Source organism: Hylobates moloch, unplaced genomic scaffold (genome assembly GCF_009828535.3).
Source record: "Hylobates moloch isolate HMO894 unplaced genomic scaffold, HMol_V3 SCAFFOLD_6, whole genome shotgun sequence".
In the NCBI taxonomy this organism is placed as follows: Eukaryota; Metazoa; Chordata; class Mammalia; order Primates; family Hylobatidae; genus Hylobates; species Hylobates moloch.
Window position 1 is genome coordinate 19,111,094 of NW_026652281.1, and position 20,900 is coordinate 19,131,993.

At 40.2% G+C, this 20,900-nt stretch overlaps 1 protein-coding gene across 1 annotated transcript in view; it reads right to left on the minus strand.

Moving 5' to 3' along the window:
- ADAMTS19 (ADAM metallopeptidase with thrombospondin type 1 motif 19) overlaps positions 1–12,234 on the minus strand; it is a 286,463-nt gene extending 274,229 nt beyond the window's left edge. Inside the window, exons 1-2 of the mRNA XM_032156524.3 lie at positions 12,051–12,234; positions 10,773–11,428 (exon numbers count right to left, since the gene is read on the minus strand). Coding sequence (XP_032012415.1) covers positions 10,773–11,428; positions 12,051–12,141 — 747 coding nt within the window. The 5' untranslated portion in view covers positions 12,142–12,234. The remainder of the gene's footprint in view (positions 1–10,772; positions 11,429–12,050) is intronic.
- Between the last annotated feature and the right edge of the window lie 8,666 nt (positions 12,235–20,900).

The window sequence follows — 20,900 nt, forward strand, 5'->3', positions numbered from 1 at the left end:
TTCCAAAGAGAGTATATAAGGATTAAAATTCATGCAAGATCCTTAGGGTATGAAGTTTAGGGGATGCAAATCCAGTAGGAAAGAATCTTGAGCTCTGCTGTTTTCAGAGCCACTGGAGTGGCTGCCCTCAAATTTTAGCTTGCATAATGAGATACCATCTCACACCAGCCAGAATGGCTATTATTAAAAAGTCAAAAAATAGATCCTAGCAAGGTTGCAGAGAAAAACGAATGCTTGTACACTGCTGATGGCAGTTTAAGTTGGTTCAACCATTGTGGAAGATAGTGTAGTGATTCCTCAAATACCTGAAAACAGAAATACCCAACTTGACCCACCAATCCCATTACTGGGTATATACCCAAAGGAATATAAATTGTTCTATTATAAAGACACACACGTGTGTGTGTTCATTGCAGCACTATTCATAATAGCAAATGCATGGAATCAACCTAACTGCCCATCAATGGTAGACTGAATAAAGAACATGTGGTACATATACACTATAGAATACTGTGCAGCCCTAAAAGACAATGATATCATGTCCTTTGCAGCAACCTGGATGGGGCTGGAGGCCATGATCCTTAGCAAGGTAACATAGGAACAGAAACTCAAAAGCCACATGTTGTCACTTATAAGTGGGAGCTAAATGATGAGAACACATGGACACATAGAGAGGAACTACAGACTCTGGGGCCTACTAGAGGGTGGAGGGTGGGAGGAGGGAAAGGATCAGGAAAAATAACTAATGGGTACTAGGTGTAATATCTGGGTGATGAAATAATTTGTAAAACAAATCTCCATCACACAAGTTCACCTACTTAACAAACCTGCACATGTACTCCTGAACTTAGAAGTTTTTTTTTAAAAAGTACCTTGTATTCTTTTTGTTTATTTATTCATTTATTTAGAGACAGAGTCTTGCCTGCCTGCCTGCCTGCCTGCCTGCCTTCCTTCCTTCCTTCCTTCCTTCCTTCCTTCCTTCCTTCCTTTCCTTCCTTTCCTTCCTTTCCTTCCTTCCCTTCCTTCCCTTCCTTCCCTTCCTTCCCTTCCTTCCCTTCCCTCCCTTCCTTCCCTCCCCTTTCTTTCCTTCCTTTCTTTTCCTCCCTACCTCCTTCACTCCGTATCCCTCTCTTTCTCTATCTTTCTTTCATTCTTTTGAGACAGGGTCTCACTCTGTCACCCAGGCTGTAGTGCAGTGGTGCAATCACAGCTCACTGCAGCCTCTAACTCCTGGCTTCAGGTGATCGTCCCACCTTGACCTCCTGAGTAGCTGGGGCTGCAGGTATGTGCCACCACCCCAGGCTTATTTTTATCTTAGATTCTTTTTAAATTCATATTTTAGGTTTGTCATTCAATCTGGAAGCCTTATTTTTAATAGAGACTACCTCTACCAACTACCTCTACCTCACCAAACCACCCCCCAACCCCCGCCCCCATACATCCCACCGCCTGATTTTGATCCTGGTATCTACACACCACACTTGAAGAAACAGGACATCAAGGAGCGTGGTCAAATGGCTGATGATGTAGCCTCACTGCAGAAGTGGTCTTATTTTAAGTAAAGCCAGGCTGAGGCTAGTAGACTACAAAGAGTTGAGGGCAAAATATGCTTATGTTTATCCTTTGAATGTGCTCAAGGAAAAAAAATGAAAAAAAAAAAGTTTAGATTTCATTTATTTTAAATGGAAAACAATAGAAAAGCAGAAGCATTTGGTAATGCCCAAACTGGCCTGGGCTCACCAGCACCATTCCCTGATCATCTGAGTTAGAGTCTAAAGAGTTAATAGTTTATTGCAGATATATGCACATTAATTATGAGATGAAGTCAAGTTTCTCTCTCTGGAAAAGGCAGGCACTAAACTGTCTAATCCCTAAGGTACTTCCCAACACTGCCATGTAATAATTCTATAAAAATATCTGGGTAGCACTGGAATGGCTAAGCTCCCATTTTCTCACTTCTCTCAGTCTAGGACTTGGCATCAGAATAATGATGAGATGGATGTGCTCACTATAGCTGCACCCTAAATGCACTCTGCATCAAATTATGGTTCTCACTTTGCTAAGGGAATCTTAAAACTTCCTTTCAGGAAACGTCCAAATCATAATTCAAGGGGGACTACTGGTTCTCCCACTGCTCCAAAACATATCCCACCTACCAGGAACCTGGAACTCCTCTGATTCTTCTTCATTTTGCAGATACAAAGACATAAAACCCTCTGGGGTAAAAATGTAATTACGTGGAAACATTCAATTGTGCATGAGCTCAATAAAAATGTGCTCTGTTTTAGTGTTGCATAAACATATTTTCAGGCTCCTATAAAGAATTTTGTTATTTAAAAGAATACTATATTTATGATTCAGTTAACAAACTTCAAATAAATACATACAATTATTTATTCCTTATTAAATAAAGAAAATTTCTTCTCCCAAAATTGGTCCATGTCTCAATTCTCTGAGAATGAAGACATAGGTTAATATATGATTAAATAGTTTTTTTAATGTACGATGTAGCTTATTCGATCAGCATCACAATTCTGTTTATTCACTATGTAGCTTCCTTTAATGAAGACTAATGTATCTACATACTGCTCCTCTCATAATCCAGAAAATTCTCTCACATGTAACTATATTATCCATGCCACTCTAATGCTAAACTGGAAATCCACAGAATGCCATAAAGGTAGGTACACTTAAAAACCAGTTATTTCATTAATAAGGAGAGGTTGAGTACTTACTAAATCAAATAACTGTGATGAACTCTAAAAGGATAAAAAGTTGAGACAAAGAAAATTGTTCCTTCAAAACTGTAAACACCTTGAAGCAAAGAACTGTTTCTTTTATCTTTTCATTCTCCTGGCCTTCAGTATAATATATAGATATAACTAGTCCATTACTGCTGAATATCTAGAGAGTTCTAAGTTCTGCAATGAATAGGTTTATACATAAACCTTTTGCACATATATAGATATTTCTCTAAAATTGACAACTATAAGCAGAATTGCTGAAAAGAAGGGTAAGCATATTTTATGTTTTAATAGATACTACACAAAAGTGTATATTGACTCTACAAATTTACTGTCCTACAATGTGTAAGATTAAATGTTCCCCAATTATGTCCACTGGATAGTCTCAATCTGCACAATTTGTGCCGATCTTATAAACCAAAAAAGATATTTGAGAAAATTTGCTTTTTCTAGCTTTCAACAAATTTTCAACAAATTTTCAACAAATCTTCTGAAAATTGAGGTTTATTTTGTATGTTTATGTCCTTTTCAGCATAAATACTAAAAAGTTAGTTGTTTATCTCTGGATGGTAAAATTACAGATTATTTATTTCATATATTTTCTAAATGTCCTATACTTAGAATATATTATTTTGTAATTAACATTTGTCTTTTTAAAATACTAGTATATAAAGAACTTTGGAATTAGAAATAAAAATATATAATAGAAAAATAAGCAAAAGATGGCCTGGCGTGGTGACTCACACCTGTAATCCCAGCACTTTAGGAATCTGAGGTGGGCAGATCACCTGAGGTCAGGAGTTTGAGACCAGCCTGGCCAACATGGCAAAACCCCATCTCTACTAAAAATACAAAAATTAGCTGGGCGTGGTGGCAGGCACCTGTAATTCCAGCTGCTTGGGAGGCTGAGGCAGGAGAATGGCTTGAAACCAGGAGATGGAGGTTGCAGTGAGCCAAGATTGCCCGACTGCACTCTGGCCTGGGCGACAGAGCAAGAATCCATCACTAAAAAAAAAAATAATAATAAGTAAAAGATGTGAATGGAAAGTCTACAGGAAAGGAAATAAGAATAAAAAATATAAAGACACTCAACCTCACCATAACAATAAAAAATGTAAATTAAAACTATATTAAGATAACATCAATCTTTGGCCAGGCACGGTGGCTCATGCCTGTAATCCCAGCACTTTGAGAGGCCAAGGTGGGCGGATCAGGAGGTCAAGAGATCAAGACAATCCTGGCCAACATGGTGAAACCCCGTCTCTACTAAAAATACAAAAATTAGCTGGGCGTGGTGGTGCGTGCCTGTAGTCCCAGCTACTCAGGAGGCTGAGGCAGGAGAATTGCTTGAACCTGGGAGGCAGAGGCTGCAGTGAGCCAAGATCGTGCCATGCACTCCAGCCTGGCAAAAGGGTGAGACTCCGTCTCAAAAATAATAATAATAATAACATCTTTTACCTATTAGATTTCACAAAGGTCAAAAATTTTAATAATAACGTCCATACTGGTAACGGGACATGGGAAAGAGAAACTCTCCTACTCTCCTGGTCTGAGACTAAAGTAGCACCATCTCTATGGGGTACAACTAAGCAATCTCTCTCCAAATTACCAATATACATGCCCTTTAACACAGATATACATTAGAGGCAAAACAGCTTTTCTACAGAATCCTATATATTTAGCCTTGTTCTTAATAGGAAAATATTGTATTCAATCAAATATCCAGGAACACCAAACTCATTAGATAGATTACAAAAGATCCTTGCAATTAGATATGAGGGCTAAAAAAAAAGGGGAATCTCTTTACACACTCAAATGTGATAATACCACGTGTGTGTGTGTGTGTGTAAACAGTATGGGTTTTTAAAAAGCTGTAAGTGTATACATGTATATATATATTTGTCTATGCATAAACTACCTCCAGATCAGACACTATAAGCAGATAACCCTGGTTACCTCTAGGATGGAAAACTAAGTACTAACTGGGGAATAGGTATTTCAGGAAGATTTTTCATTGCATACCTTTTTGGAGATTCTGTGTGGTAACATCTGAGTCCTTATAATTTTGAAAATGATTTTACTTTGGCCTCAGATTTGAACGGTATTTTGTGTGACCATATAATCCAGGATTTTAAATGACTCTTCCTCAGAATTCGGAAGTTACCTGATCCTCTGGCACCCAGTATTACTGATTCAATCCTCTAAAGTCAATCTGACACACATCCCACTGTAGATCATCTCTCCTCTATTAAATGAATAGGATTTTCTCTTTCTCTTTGATTTTCTAATATTCTGTGAACGTATATCTAGATTTGGGTCCCTCTTATGCCATGCTGAGTTTTGTGGTTGGTCCTTCGATCTGAAAGTTTGTGTCTTATCTCTGATAAATTTGTTTCTGATGCTGAAAAAGGGGTCTCAACCTCTATCTAACCTTGGTTATTATCAACCAATTCAATTAGAACCACTGGTCTCTTAACCTCTCCCTAACTAATCTTGGTTATATCAACCAAATCAACTAGAATCGCTGACTTAATACTCCACACACCATCTGGAAAATATGTCACTGAGGCATACAGCATGCTGAATGCTCATAGCTAGCAGACACTTCCTTTGTCTTACAGCATACAACCATTTCCACCAGTCAGCCAGTGACAAGAGTCAGCCATATTTGTCTGAACACAGGTAGGTACAACATTATGTAATTGTATAATTTAATCAATATTTAAATATTAAATAATTAAATCTGAGTGCAAAATACGTTTTTGTTTCTGTGAAAACTTTAGAAAAACAAGAAAGTCATTTAAAAATTTTGCTATAATTTTGAAATGAAACAATTATAAAGACTGACAATTTTTAAAATCAAGGATTCTACACATAAACTGCTCTCCATGTCTTTATCTTTAATTCCAAATACGGAAACCTGTGTTGAAAATTGCTTTTGGTGTATGCTGAGCGAGGATCTTCCAGAACACCACTTATCTCATCTACCCTCTACCCTCAAAGAAGTAATATCTGGCCTCACATCCAAAGTGTAACTGATAGGTAGCATATAACGGCATATATTTTTACAATTCAATCTTTATACTGATTTTTAAAAATGCATTCCTATTAGAGAAATATTTGATCTAGACCTATTAATCAGTGGCTTACAACTATTTTATTATTATTTTATATTCGTTTGGCCATTGTATTATGTTCTGGGATAATTTCTGGGTTTGATCTTCCATGTCACAGATTTACCTATCAGCTCATCTATTGAGTTTTTATTCTAACAAAAATATAATTTCAGTTCCATTGTATCTAACCTTTTTTTTTCTATGGATAGCAGTTTGTTCCTATTTTTTTTAATTTATTTTTTTCCACGAATATATACCTGCTCTTATTCTTCTGGGCATTAGATTTCCGTTATTCTATTTATTAATTTTTTGCTTCTTGTGTTAACAAGAGTTTGAGACTATTTTTATATTATTTTCTTCAAAATATAATATTCTTGGGTGTCAGCTCATCTTTTCTTGGTTTCCCTGCTCACCTATCTGTTGTAAGTAGTTCAGCTCTCCTTGAGTTAAAGACAGATGGGACCTTTGACTCAGTGCAACAAGCCAAGAGCTCATCTTTTGAGAGTAGAGACTATTTCCTGGGTGTCACCCACATGCCGGGGTAAGCTCTGCCTCTGTTCTCTGTTCCTGTGTTAGCAACACATATGTGGCTTCCAGTGCTTGGCAGAATGAGATAACAGAAAAAACAAATCCTGCTCTTGTTCTAGGTACCTTTCTGCTCACTGCATTGCCTTTCCCTGCATGTACAGCGGCACTTCTGGCATGGCTCCTGCAAGTCACAGATGTTTCCTAATGACTATATGTCTCCCTTAATCCAAGCCAAACTGTTTCAATCTTTCAGGAGATATTTGAAATATCTGATGTCCTGATGACATTCTCTTCTAATACTGCTTTATATTTATTTAGAATATCTTTTCTATCATTCCTAAGATTTTGCTTGAATGAAGAAAGTAGACATATGAGGTTAGTCCGTAATCTTAATTTTTTCATTTGGACGTTGATGGATTCCACTGGTTCTCCTCGTTATGTGTTTATTTCCCTTTACCCATTCCTGCCCTGACAGCAGCTTTCACACTGCTAACTGATATACTGCCTTGTCTAAATTGGAGCTACAAAAATATTTAATTGTTTAAAACTTTCCACAGTATACAATAGTTTAATGCAAATAAGATAAAAAATAATTTAATTTACAGAAGGCTCCAGATTCTGTATCAAAAGCTAATTAAAAAGACTACTGTATAAAACTCTTAATTTAAGTTGGAAAAGGTGGCATTAGTGTTAGTATCCACACTTCATAATCTGGAAAAAATAATCTAAGTAGTCTGCCATGTCAATAGTCCATTAAAAAAAACATAGGCCAGGTATATACTAATCTAGTTTATTTTGGCCCAGTGCTTATAAGTATGTTTTTAGAAAACAAAAACAAAGTTGTGTTAACTTTGAGCAAAGATAATTGTTGCACAGTTTCATGGGATTTAATTTGTTGCTTTTGTGTGTTTTAATTTTTAAAGATGATTTTAAAGTATCATAAAGTACTTCATGTGTTGTATTTTATTATTCAGTGATTTTTATTGAGTGCCAACTAAAAACTAAAGTGTTGGAAATGAAAAGAGATGAACAAGACAGTGTCATCAGAGCACTCATGGTATACCTGTATTTTCACATATCTCAACCTATTGTATTTCCCTGTTTTCATTGGTAACTGGCAAGTTAGGTTGAGAGCCCCGTGAAATATACCGAGACTGCTTCATTTTCTTTTTGTATTCTCTATATCTGGAAAAGGCCTTAGTCATAAGAGTTGTTCAATAAATGTTTAATTGATTAGTGGTAGTATATTTGCATGCTTATAAGATCTAATATATGGCTCAAATAAGATTGTTATTCAATAATACACTAATCAGGACAAACAGAAATAATAACACTTCACAGATCAATTGCTAGATATATAAGTATAATTTGTACCTTTTATATAGAGAGAGATCCAGATATGAGATCCAGAAAGATTAAAAACTTTGAAGAGGCAGCCCTTGCCCCTGTATCCAAAATCTCCATTCTGGCACTTATCCTTTGATAACACAAGTTAGAGTAGTACCTGGAGAGTAAATTGGTCAATCTTATAAATGTTCAGTTTACTGGATAGCTGATGTTCTATTTCCTTTGGTACAGACTTTTGGATCCTTTTAAATATTTAATAATCCAAAAGATACTGAAAAGTTCAGGTACCGGTAGGCAAGCTTACTATCAAGAGCGGGTAAGGGAAGGTACAGTTAGTGAACTACCCTGTTCTCTGCAACTGACAATAAGAAAGCTTTCCCTGAGAAGACAATAATTGTTGCAAACTCATGGCCGTTGCATTTATAAATGATTCACCATCTCTATATAAAGGTATCATAATTCCTCACGTTAGAATTACAGGATCACAGAATTCTTGAGATATAAAGGAAGAGGTAAGAAGTTCTATGAATATTCAGTTAGAAAAAGCCCATATTCTTGCAGACAAGGCTTTTGAAGTTTGATCTCTAGACATTTTAAGATCATTTCTCTCTATTGCATCTTCTGGCCTAGTCATAGGAGATACTCTTTATCATTCCCTTGACAGGTCCTGCATTTTCATGCCTGCACTCAGTCTCCTCCCTCTACCTACAACACTCCAGCTTTTTTTTCTGCCTGGCGAAATCCTCTCCATGGTTTAAAATGCAGTTAAACGTCTTCTGCTTTGGGAAGCACTCCCCACCTCTCCCAAGGGATTTTCACCTTAGCATAACATTTGATTCATCATGCTGGTCTGTCACTGTCTTGTGACTACTTGTGTCATTTCCACTTATACATGATATCTTTCTCTTAATTTGTGAGCCCCTAAAAGGCAGAACATTCTATCCCCTAAACAAAGGACCTAGAATACATTTAATAGCCAATAGAATTTTAATCCCATCATCCAATTTTTTAAATTAAATCATCTAATTCTCTAATTTTACTTATGGAAACTGAAGCCTAAAGAGATAAGGAGCTTGTCAATCATCAGGGAACAAACCTCTTCCAGAGTACAGATAACAGCTCTCTCTTTCCTTATCCACCAGCTCATAAGGGAAAAGGGCTGGCATGTTAGAGTCTAGAGTAACAAACCCACCCTTCTTGGCTATTTGCTTAACTTTTTTTTACTGAAAATCTAACTCCTAACACTGTATGGCAGTTTTCCTCAATAACAAAGACTTCCCAGTTCAGAACATATACATATGTAGCTAATAGGAAAAGTGAGTAAAAGTCCAACATGATAAACAGGGAGGTATGTCAAACTCCTATTCGGCCTATGAAAAACCTACTTATAACTCTTCTTTTATATATACTTTAAGTTCTAGGGTACATGTGTACAACGTGCAGGTTTGTTACATATGAAAAACCTACTTATAATTCTAACTTTGCTTCCTTAAGTATGGAGAGAAGGAATAGGTCATTTGGAAAATCTGACCAAAAGTGCACATTTCAACACAGTGAAATTCTTTATCCCCCATTGCTACTACCACACCAGGAACTTTCTATATGTGATTATTTAATCCCCAGCCAAAAGCTAGTGGACAATGAAATCTCCACAAAATGTTTTGCCCAGTGAAATGTTCAAACATCAGTTCCACATAAAACCTTTTAATCAAAGCTTTTCATGTAATTTTTCCATGCCAATTTTTTTCACTTACGCCTAAAAATGCCCGTATTTGAGTATTCATCATTATGAGCACTGTCCAACAGTTTACATCATTTGACTATGGGATCTTGGGTCAGGGGAGGTGGTAGTTTTGGGTGGCTTTGATTGTGCTGATATTTTCTGCTATCCACTGCTGTTGGATTTTCTCCAAATGAGCAGTTTGCTTCCATGCAAGTTCTTGTGGATTTCTCAGTGGCTCACTATGAACAGCAAAATGAAGCCACAAATCGACAAGGGCATTTTTGATATTTTATGAGTTTTGTCTTAAACCAGTTAATAGTAAATCCTATGGTGGTGGCAACAACCATAAAGGACATGGTGGTGTTGCACAACAACGTGAATGTACTTAATGCCACGTACCTGTACATCTAAAAACAGTTAAAATAGTAAATTTTATGTTATGCATATTTGACACCCCCCCACACACACACACAAAGGTCAACTTATAGAAGCTTGTCCCAACCCCTGAATCATGACAGAGGGAGAAAAATCAAATGATGTTCTACATTGACAGAACAAATGGCTTTTACTTTGCATCCCAACAGGCCTTTTAACAAGGCTCTACACCTTGCTCCTTTCCTCCAAAGAGTGGAAAGAAGGAACTACTGTCAAATGAAATGTAAATCACAGAACCATAACCCTTTGAACACAGATTGGATTCTAATGTCACCCATTACTCAACCTCCAGTCTCTCAGTTTAGTCCCTCCCAACTCCTATCTTTCACAAGAACAGTGAACAGGTGTCCAGTATGGCTCTGGATGTGTTTAAATTCTAGACAACTGTCAGAATAATCCCCTATAGAATTGTTCTTACAACTTTGAAGTAGGTTATGAAAAAGCTCTAAGATAACAGATGAGGAACTGAGAGTGCGGCGCAAGCACGAAGGAGATTCATCAGTGAGCCGACTGGTTGTCTTTGGAGTTCCTAAAAGACATCACGTGGTGTGCTTAGTTTAGAGAACTCTGGAGAACAGAAAGAAGTTGGGCCATTGAGAAGAAGTTACGAAAAGGCAGAGTTTCACGCAGTTTTGAAAGACACATAACCATCTGGAAGGAGAAGGCCATTTATCCATCCAATTAAACTTCCGATTTACACAACTGCCCTGGAGATATTTCATGGCAGGCAAAGGATGTAGACACCTGGGAGTGCAGTCTAGGGCGAAGCTCAAAAGGAGCACACTGAAAGGGGAGAAGGTGCATGCAAATCATCCTGATCTATTGGCAAGGAGAGGAGCAGCAGGGGAAAACGGAGAGCTAGGGAAAGAAGGCGCTTACCAGGCCACCTCCACAGGTGCTGAAAGAAGCCAGCGAGCCAGGGTGCCGCAGCACAGCTCCGGTGTAGAAGCAGCCTGCGTCGGGTGGCGCGGGAGGTTGCGGGGCGGATGCTGCCCCCGTGGGGCCGGGGCCGGGATTTGGCCGCTGTTCCACTGCGAAGCGCGGCGCCAGGAAGCGGCCGTCTCTCCGGAGCAGCAGGTACAGGTCCCGAGAGAAGGCCGGGATCCGCAGCAACACTTCGTCGCCATCCGGCTCGGCATGCTGGGCCGGGGGCGGGGACGGGGGCGGCTGCGGGGGAGGCGGCGGCTGCCACGAGGCCGGGGCGCCCGGGGACAAGGCGGCAGCCCCGCTGGATCCCCGCGGCAGCTCCCGCGACTCGAGCTCCTCGTCCTCCTCACCCTCCGACGGCGGCGGGGGCCGGAGCCGGGACTCTGATCGGCCCTCCACGGGCTCCTCCAAAGGCACCGGAGCCACAGAGCGCACCTCGCGTGAGCTGCCTGCAGCCTGCGCCCGGGCGCTTCCGCCGCCCCCAACGCCGCGCACCCAGCCCGGGTCCGCGCTGCCCCCGCTGCCGCCAGCCGTGTCCACCGGCTCCCGGCGCCAGAGCGCAGGAAACACGACTTCCCACTCCTCGCGGTCGGGGGCGAACTGCAGCTCTGCGGGCGGGGCAGACAGAAGTGCGGGGCTTAAAGTGCCGCGGTTCCAGTAGCACAAACATTTCCAAGCTCACAGTCCATAGATACAGGGCGCTCGCGTTGAATGCAATGGAGACCACCCGTCTAGACCCTGAAACTCTTTGCAACCCCAGAAGCCTTGCGATCAGATTACAGACCGCAGCATTTTCAGAGTAAAAGTACGATTATATTAGGGGCGGGGGAGGGGGGAATCAAAGTTTGGTGACCGCACTTCATTGTTGAAAAGAAAACCGATGCAAAGACTCCAGCACGAGTAAACGATTTCTGAAGTGTATGCTAGAGCAGAGCGTTGCTATCAACTTAGGTACGTTCTAATTTTCCTCCAGGTGCTGTAAACGTACCTTTGCAAATATTATTGCTCTGATTAGAAGGAAACTATTCCACATACGGTTAAAACGAGGCCGGCAGAAGTGTGCTTCATTTCCGAACTTGACCCCTTAACCTGCATCTCGAGCTCATTTTTATTGCTACCCACTGAGCCCTGCTCTCCACGCACCGGTTGCACCAGTCCTGCCGACCCGTACGTTCGCGGTCTCCGCTGGGATGACTGGAAAGGAAGCGAGAAAGTCACGGAAGAACTTACCTGAAACGATCCCATTCGACAGGAACCCCAGCTGGTAAAGGAGGCAGCAGCAGCAGATGTGAGTCAGGCGCATCTCGCGGTTCTTCCCCATACTGCGCTCCCGCGGCCGCGGCTTCTCGCCCGGCGCACGCCTCCAGCGCGTTCCACTCCGGGCGCGGCGGCCTCCCCGGAGCGCTAGGAGGCCGGGCGGCGAATTTGCCCAGGCCCTTTGTCTGCCGGGGGAGGGGGTGTTGGGGTGGGGGGATAGGCTGTGTGACTCCGGGAGGCCGCCGAAGCCCTGGCGGGGGTGGGGTGGGGTCGGGTGGGGGGAGGAGCGGGGGAGGCAGCCCCGCGGCCCCGCAGCGCTCGAGCTCCCTGGCGAATTAGGTGATGAGTCTATTTTCTGTGTTCTGGACGCTGCAGGAGTTTCCGAGGCCGAGCAGGCTAGTGCTGGAGCCCCACAAGACAGACCCACAGCCAGCCGAGGGCCGGGAGTGCTGCCTCTGGACAGGCGGAGGACTGCCCGGCGCGGGCAGGAGAGCTGTGGTGTCCGAGCCGAGGCTCGCCGCCTGCACCCGCGCGGAACGGGCGGAGGCTGGTTTCACAGTCTCAGCAACTTGGTGTGCCAAGCTCCGCACACTCCTCACGCTCCTTGGGACGCAACGCTGAAGGCTCTCACCCGCAGCGGCGCGGGAGGGAATGAGTAGGGAGATGGGAAGACATGACTAGAGAGGTGGGTTGTAGAGCAGAAAACAATCAAGCACATCTGACCAGAAAAAGGGACCAAGGGGTGCCCGCCAAGCGTGACTTTGCGGGACAAAGGTCCCAGAACACCGTGCACGTGCTCAAACGCCGGTTGGGATGGGGTGGGGACCCAAAATCCCTCACCTGACTATTGATTGGCCACTCGGGAAGGCCTGATTTGCATCCATCCCCTGCCCCCCACCAGTCAGCTGAGGTGTGTGCAGGTAGAGGTGCCTCCGCCTTCCCATCCCACTCCTCAATCCAGCGCGTCTTTTTGTCAAATTCGCACATCACACAAGGCAAACATTAGTGCAGACTTGACCACAAAGCTGAGGCCTCATTTACCAAAGGCCGTTGATTTGTCTTGCCATTTTTGTCTGTCGGAATTTTCTAAGCCCAGAGATAATGTAATTCGTCATGGAATGTGCTTTAAAGTTTCCCAGAACAGTGGGCACCCTTACGTTTCAGAGCCTCTTTTCCTTCCTTATTTTTCTAGCTCCCCATTCATCAGTACTATCAGTTTCTCTCCTTCCCCTACCCCACCCCATCACACACACATGCACACACACACACACACACGCACGCACACACACACACACACACACACACGCGCACACAGAGTCCTAAAAGGAGTAAGAGTAAGGGAATCAACATTAAACATATTCTAAAGATCTCAGACCAGGTGAAATTATTTTGCCTTCTGTACTTTTTACTTGTACATAAAAAAATATATTTTTGCTGTTTCTGTCCTCTTTGGGGGCAATTCAACCCCATATATATATTTTTTTTCCTTTGTTGCAGTTCTCTTCATGGTACCTACTCCCCTTTCCACACCTCTCCCTCAGCTACATCAAAGCGTTCACATCCGATTTAAGGATGATTGATCTGAACTGCCGTTTGCATCCTCTGCACTAGGCCAGACACCTAGAAATGAGAATTAATGCAAATCAGTTTTTTTTTTTTTTTATTCCAGCACTGAGGTTGGTTCACCACTTCCTTTATTATTTTACCTTCTGTTCCTTGTGTCAAAGGTGACTACTATGCCTTTAAGGGAAGCAGACGATCTTATTTCAAAGGAAAGCCATTGTTTGAATTAGCTGGATCCTATAATACTTTCTTTGAGTTGTCCAGAGTTTAGAAACAAAGGCAAAAACACTCTAGGTGGGTTTGTCAAGAGTGATCTGCTTCTAAACCCTGTCTTATAAAATCTCTCATGCTGGAGTAACTAAGGTGTGGGTTTCCAGATGCTCAAGAAATGTCTGGGTTACTTAGAAACCTAAATGCTTTTTATCGTGAAACTCAATTTTACAGATTTAGAGCTAGGCAAAAAATCAGAGGCAGTTTATTTTTCGAGTATAGCAAGCTATTTACATTGAAAGCTAATTTCAATGAAACACCTCCAGTAGGAGATGAATCTTGACACGTCTCTCACACATATTTTAACGACAACAACAAAAAGCAGAACTGAAGGAATAATGCATATTAAATTGTATATATTTATTAGAGTACATTCATGATTTTTTAAAACCAAATTAGTTGTATAACTAAGTTAAATATACTCGGAAGCACAGCTTACCAATGTAAGTTTGCACTGCTGCCTTTTTTTCCTACTAATGTATAATCTTTACCAATCATTCATGATAAAGGTTAATATTAATTGTTATGGAATGTTTTGTCTAATTCCCAGATAACTCTTCTCTTTTTTCCCTTTTGAAGTACTGTTATCATTTATTTACATATTTTAGAGACATTTCTAAGTCATTTGGGTTTTAATGACTTATGTACTTGTTTCTCCTACTAGACTATCAACGTTTTTGACAGGTAGGAATGATTTCTTTTATATATCACCCTGACTAATTCAAGGATTTACACTGAATAGGCTCAGAAATTATCAGGAAATTCTCTCCAAGATGCTTTAGAAAGTGATAGAAATTGATTTCTCTATGGTATTTTGTTCTAATTCGAATTCCTTGATCAGGAGTTGCAACACTAACTGCTGGTGTTTAGCAACCATCGACATGACTTATCTGGTTTACAGAAGGAACCGGCCTAAGAGGGAAATGTGTGGGGAACGTTTGTGCTCTAGGAGAGTCTTAGATGTACAAGTAAGAGTGTCAGTTAATGTGAATTCGAGTACATATGTATATAAAAGAAAGAACTAGCCTAATTTGGAATTGAGTAAACTGTGCGTGGTGAAATAGAGAAGAAAAGGCAGGACTGAGGCATGTGTGTCATTATCAACCTTAGAGGAAAGAAAAGAGCAGCTGGGAAAAATATGTTGGTAAGACAGATCACTACATATGTCACCAGATGGTAGCTAGCACCAACAGAGCACTGCTTTTGTGTTCTCAGAATAAGGACAGAAGGAGAAGAGGTAAATGACAAAGCATCAGAGTAAGTGGAATCAACTGTTTTGGTGCTCATATTGCCATTTATAATCCAGGCTTCTCCATATAGAAAGTTGGCCTTGATGCTGTCAAATCTCCCTTATTCTCTTCACTCACTGGTACCAAGCCCCTCACAACCTAATCTTACCCTAGGTTAAAATTAACCTAAGCTAATCTTAAATCCACCTGCCCTCCCCCCACCAAATCTTAAAATCTTGAGAAAATACAAAGAACCCTTTCACTGAGTTCCATGAAGATACCAACTCCCAGTAGAACTCACATCTAAATTGACATCAAGTCCTAAGCTAGTTCTGGCCATAATGGAATTACAGGGACCATAGTTAACTCTCACCTGAGGCAATTAGAAAACATAATAAAAGTTTTTAGACATTGGACAACAGGCAGCCTGGGGTTATGACTTAGGAGAGAAGAGAAGTAAATGAATTGATCACTACAATTTCCCCAGCTTACAACCTGGAGGCAGTTTCAGGCCTTAACACAGAGAGAAGAAAGCCAAACAGAGCCCTGAAGACAAGCTGAGCTGAGGAGGCAGAGAAGGAGGCTAGAATTTATAGGGCAGAATATCAGAAAGGAGGGAACTACACAGAGAGTGAATCAGTTATCTGTTGCTACATAACAACCTTAGCGGTTTAAAACAACAAACATTTATCATCTGACATAGTTTCTGAGAGTCAGGAATCGGAGACTGGATAAGCCCAGGTATTTCTGATTAAGGCTCTCTCTCAAGTTTGCAGTCAAACTCTTGGCCAGAGCTATAGTTTCAGCAGACTTAACTGGAAGAAGAGGTTCTGCTTTCAAACTCACTTGGTTATTGACCGGAAGCTCAGCATCTTGCTACGCAGATTTTCCCATAGGGCTGCTCATTACATGCATTCCCCCAGAACAAGTGATCTGAGAGAGAGAGCACCCAAAATAGAAGCCGTGGTCTTTTTAAACCTAATATTGAAAGTGACATACCACCACTTCTACCATACTCTCATCATAAAAAACAAGTCACTAAGTCCAGCCCACATTCAAATGGGGAAATATCAAAGAATTTGTGGACGTATTTTTAAAACCGTCATTGTCTGCCCCTTGACCATAAATTACTAGAGAATTTCAAAAAGTATGTGGAAAATGGAAGTAAAAGGCAAAAATAAAAAAAATATAAACTTTATTTCTCAACGTAAGCTCCATCAAGTTCAAGGCACTTTGTAAGCCATGATACTAGCCTCTTACCCCATCCCTGAAGAACTGAAAGTTGTGGGGTATTTACCCATGTCAATGCAGTCTTTTTTACATTATTAACTGAAGGAAAATGAATGCCTTTTAAAGATTAAGATTAGAAAATAAAGTCAGAAGAAGCCAAATCAGGACTTGCAGGTGGATGCCCAAAGATTTCTCATCAAAACTCTCACAAAATTGCCCTTGTTTGATGAGAAGACTGAGCAGGAGCATTGTCATTTGGAGAAGGACTCTGGTGAAGCTTTTCCAGAGATTTTCTGCTAAAGCTTTAGCTAGCTTTCTCAAAGTACCCTTATAATAAGCAGATGTTATTATTCTTTGGCCCTCCAGAAAGTCAACAAGCAAAATTCCTTGAGCATCTCAAAAAATGTTGCCATGACCTTTGCTCTTAACTGGTCTGCTTTTGCTTTGAATGGACCACTTCCCTCTCTTGGTAGCCATTGCTTTGATTGTGCTTTGTCTTCAGGATTTTACTGGGGAAGCTACATTCCATTTCCTTTTACAATTCATCAAAGAAATGCTTCAGTATTTTGGTACCACTGATTTAAAATTCCCATTGAAAGCCCTGCTATTGTTTGTAGTTGAGCTGGGTGCAATGGTTTGGGCAGCCATCAGGCAGAAAGTTTGATTAATTTTAATTTGTTTGGTCAGGATAATGTAAATTCAACCAATTGAGATGTCTCTAATATTGGCTATGACAAAGAGAGAAAGGGAGAATTCTGGATGTTTTCTAGAAGAACTTTGAATTAATTGTCTATGTTCTGATTTCTACATGCATGTGAAGAAACCACCTACAGCATAGTGTGAGTGGTGGGATGGGGAAGCATAAAGCATTAAAGGCCAAAGAATATTCCAAATGTGATGAGTTCCAACTGGCTAGAGTGGAAGATCATCATAATACAAGGGGTATTAGATAATGTTCTTAGAAAAGCATCTGCTTAGTAATAAAATTAAATAGCCTTGTAATTAAGGTTTCATGTGGGCCTATCTCAACAAGGCTTAAAAGATAGTTGCAAAATGGTTCATCTGTTCCCTAGTAATTTGATTTCCTGCTAGAATAAGTCTATTTTAAATTAATTATATATATATATATACTTTTTCATTTAGACAGGGTCTCACTTTGTCACCCAGGCTGGAGTGCAGTGGCTCAATCATGGCTCACTGCAATCTTGACCTCCTGGGCTTAAGCAGTCCCCTCATCTCAGCATCCTGAGTAGCTGGGACTACAGGCATACAGCACCATGCCTGATTAATTTTTGTATTTTTGGTGGAGATGGAGTTTTGCCATGTTGCCCAGGTCAGTCTCAAACTCCTGGACTCAAGCAATCCAGCTGCCTCAGCCTCCCAAAGGGCTAGGGTACAGGCATGTGACACCACACTTGGCTAGGAATAATAATATTTTAAAACAACAACAACAACAATGTAAAGTTTTCATTCTCTGGCATCCAATTATAAATTCCAAGCATGGGAAAAAAATGACTTATAACAAGGAGAAAAGTCACTCAGTAAAAACTGATCCAGACATGACAAAAGTAATAAAATAAGCCAAAAAAACATTAAATAGCTATTACAGATATGCTGTAAATGTATATGAAGATAGAGGAAAGCATGAACCTGATCCAGAGCGACATAAAAAGACCCAATTTGAAATTATAGAGATGGAAAATACAATATTTTAAATGAAACATGTACTGGGTGGTAATGACAGCAGATTAGATACTGCCAAAAAAAGTATCTGTGAACTTGAAGACATAGCAAAAGAAATTAACTATCCAAAGTGAAGCACAGAAAGAAAAAGATAAGAATTGACTTGAGTGTTGGTGAACTGTGGGATAATAACAAGCTATCTAATATATGAGTAATTGGAGTTTTAGAAGAAGAGGAGAAATGGAAATGGGAAGAGCAACTATTTGAAAAAATAATGGCTGAAAATTTTCTAAATTTGATGAAGACTGTAATGTATACGTGAAAGCATAACATACTTAATAAAACTATGCCAAGGCATATCTTAAGCAAATTGCTAAAAACAGAAAGGAAATAGAAAATCTGAAAAGCAACCAGAGGAAAAAGACACATTATCTGTAGAAACAAAGTTAAGAATGACAGCAAACTTCTCATCAAAACCTATGCAAACAAGAAGACATATACAGTCATGTACCTCATATAAGGACATTTTAGTCAACAGCAGAACGCATATATGACAGTGGTCCCATAATATTATATCATATTTTTAATTCACCTTTCTGTGTAGGTATGTTTAGATAAACAAATACTTAGGATTATTTTACAATTGCCTACAGCATTTAGTATAGTAATATGCTGTACAGGTTTATAGCAATGGAGATATAGGCTATACCATACAGCCTAAGTGTGTCATAGAATACATCATGTAGGTTTGTACAAGAACATTCTATGATGTTTCAACAGCAATGAAATTACCTAATGATGCATTTCTCAAAATGTATCCTCTGCTGGGTGCCCTGAGTTACCCCTGTAATCCCAGCAATTTGAGAGGCCAAGATGGGTGGATCACCTGAGGTCAGGAGTTCGAGACCAGCCTGGCCAACATGGTGAAACCACGTCTCTATTAAAAATATAAAAAATTAGCCAGGCATGGTGGCGAGTGCCTGTAATCCCAGCTACTTGGGAGGCTGAGGCAGGAGAATCGCTTGAACCCAGGAGGCGGAGCTTTCAGTGAGCCGACATCACACCATTGCACTCCAGCCTGGACAACAAGAGCAAAACTCCATTTCAAAAAATAAATAAATAAAAATGTAATTTTTCATCAATAAGTGTGACATGACTGTATGTAGATATTCTCAATAAAATCCTTTAACAGATACACAGTTTGTAAATATTTTGTCCTAGTTTGTGGCTTGCCCTTTATTTACTAAATGATATCTTAAACAGCAAAAGTTTTTAATTTTGATGAAGCCCAATTTATTAATTTGTCCTTTATAGAATGTCTTTTTGTTTTTCTAAGAAGTGTTTCCTAAGCCAAGATCAAATCTTTTTCTCCTGTTTTTCTAGGTCTAAAATTTTTACTCTTAATTTTAGGACTATTATCCATTTTGACCTAATTTTTATAAATGAGGTAGGATAGGCATCAAGGTTCATATTTTTGTATATAGGTAGCCAACACTATTAGTAACTAGGACAATGCACATTAAATGCAAATTGAACCCACAAGGAGACAACACTACACACCTATTAGAGTGAATAAAAATTGTCTACATTGCCAAATGTTTGGAAGGATGTGGAACACCTGAAACGCTCATGCATTGTTCATGTGAAAGCATAATAGCATAGACACTGTGGAAAACAGTTTGACAGATTCTTATGATTCTTAAATATACGCTTACCCAACAACTCACCAACACAATTCCTAGATATATACCCAAGAAAAATTAATGTAGGTATACACAAGACTTTCATGTGAATTTTATGCCAGCTTTATTTATAATGGCCCCAAACTAAAAACCTGTCTGTCAATCAACTGATGAATAGATAAACAAATTGTAGTCGATTGCAGAACGTAAGTCAGCAATGAAAAGAAAAGAACCACTGATGCACGCAAAAATGGATGAATCGCAAAAGCATTATTCTAAGTGAAAGAAGCTTCCCTTTATATGAAAGTGGAGAAAATGTAATACTGAAGTAATTAAAGCAGTGCAGTCCCAGGAGCTAGGGATGGTCTTGGGGGCAAAGAGGGAAAAGGGCTATGAGGGAACTATTTTAGGTGATAAAAATCTTCTTTATCACAATTAAGGTACTCATTACACAACTGTATATATTTTTCACAAATCATTCAAATTGTACATTTAACAATGGTTAAATGTTTTGTATATAAATTATATCTCGATGAATCTATTTACAGAAAGACTTAAATATGTGACACTCTCAGTGTTTCATTTTTAGCCACTAGTGACTAAATGTTTAGGAAATAGGGACCTTCCTCAAGATTCCACAGGTAAGTGAGGGTCACCATCATCCACCCAAATGCTCGAACCATGAACCTAAGAAGTCATCCTTGACTCATGCTTTTTTTTTTTTTTTTTTTTTTTTGGGATGGAGTCTCACTCTGTTGCCTAGGCTGGAGTACAGTGGCGCAGTCTCGGCTCACTGCAACCTCCACCTCCTGGGTTCAAGCAATTCTCTGCCTTAGCCTCCCGCATAGCTAGGGTTACAGGCGCCCACCACCACACGAGGCTAATTTTTGTATTTTTAGTAAAGACGGGGTTTCACCATCTTGGCCAGGCTTGTCTTGAACTCCTGAGCTCAGTTGATCCACCCTCCTTGGCCTCCCAAAGTGCTGGGATTACAGGCGTGAGCCACTGCACCCGGCCAACTCATGCATCTTTTTATCACTCACATCCAACCAGTCAAGTCATGGCTTTTTTTTTTTTAAGTTCTGAGATTCATGTGCGGAATGTGTAGGTTTGTTACATAGGTTTACGTGTGCCATTGTGGTTTGCTGCACCTATCAACCCATCAT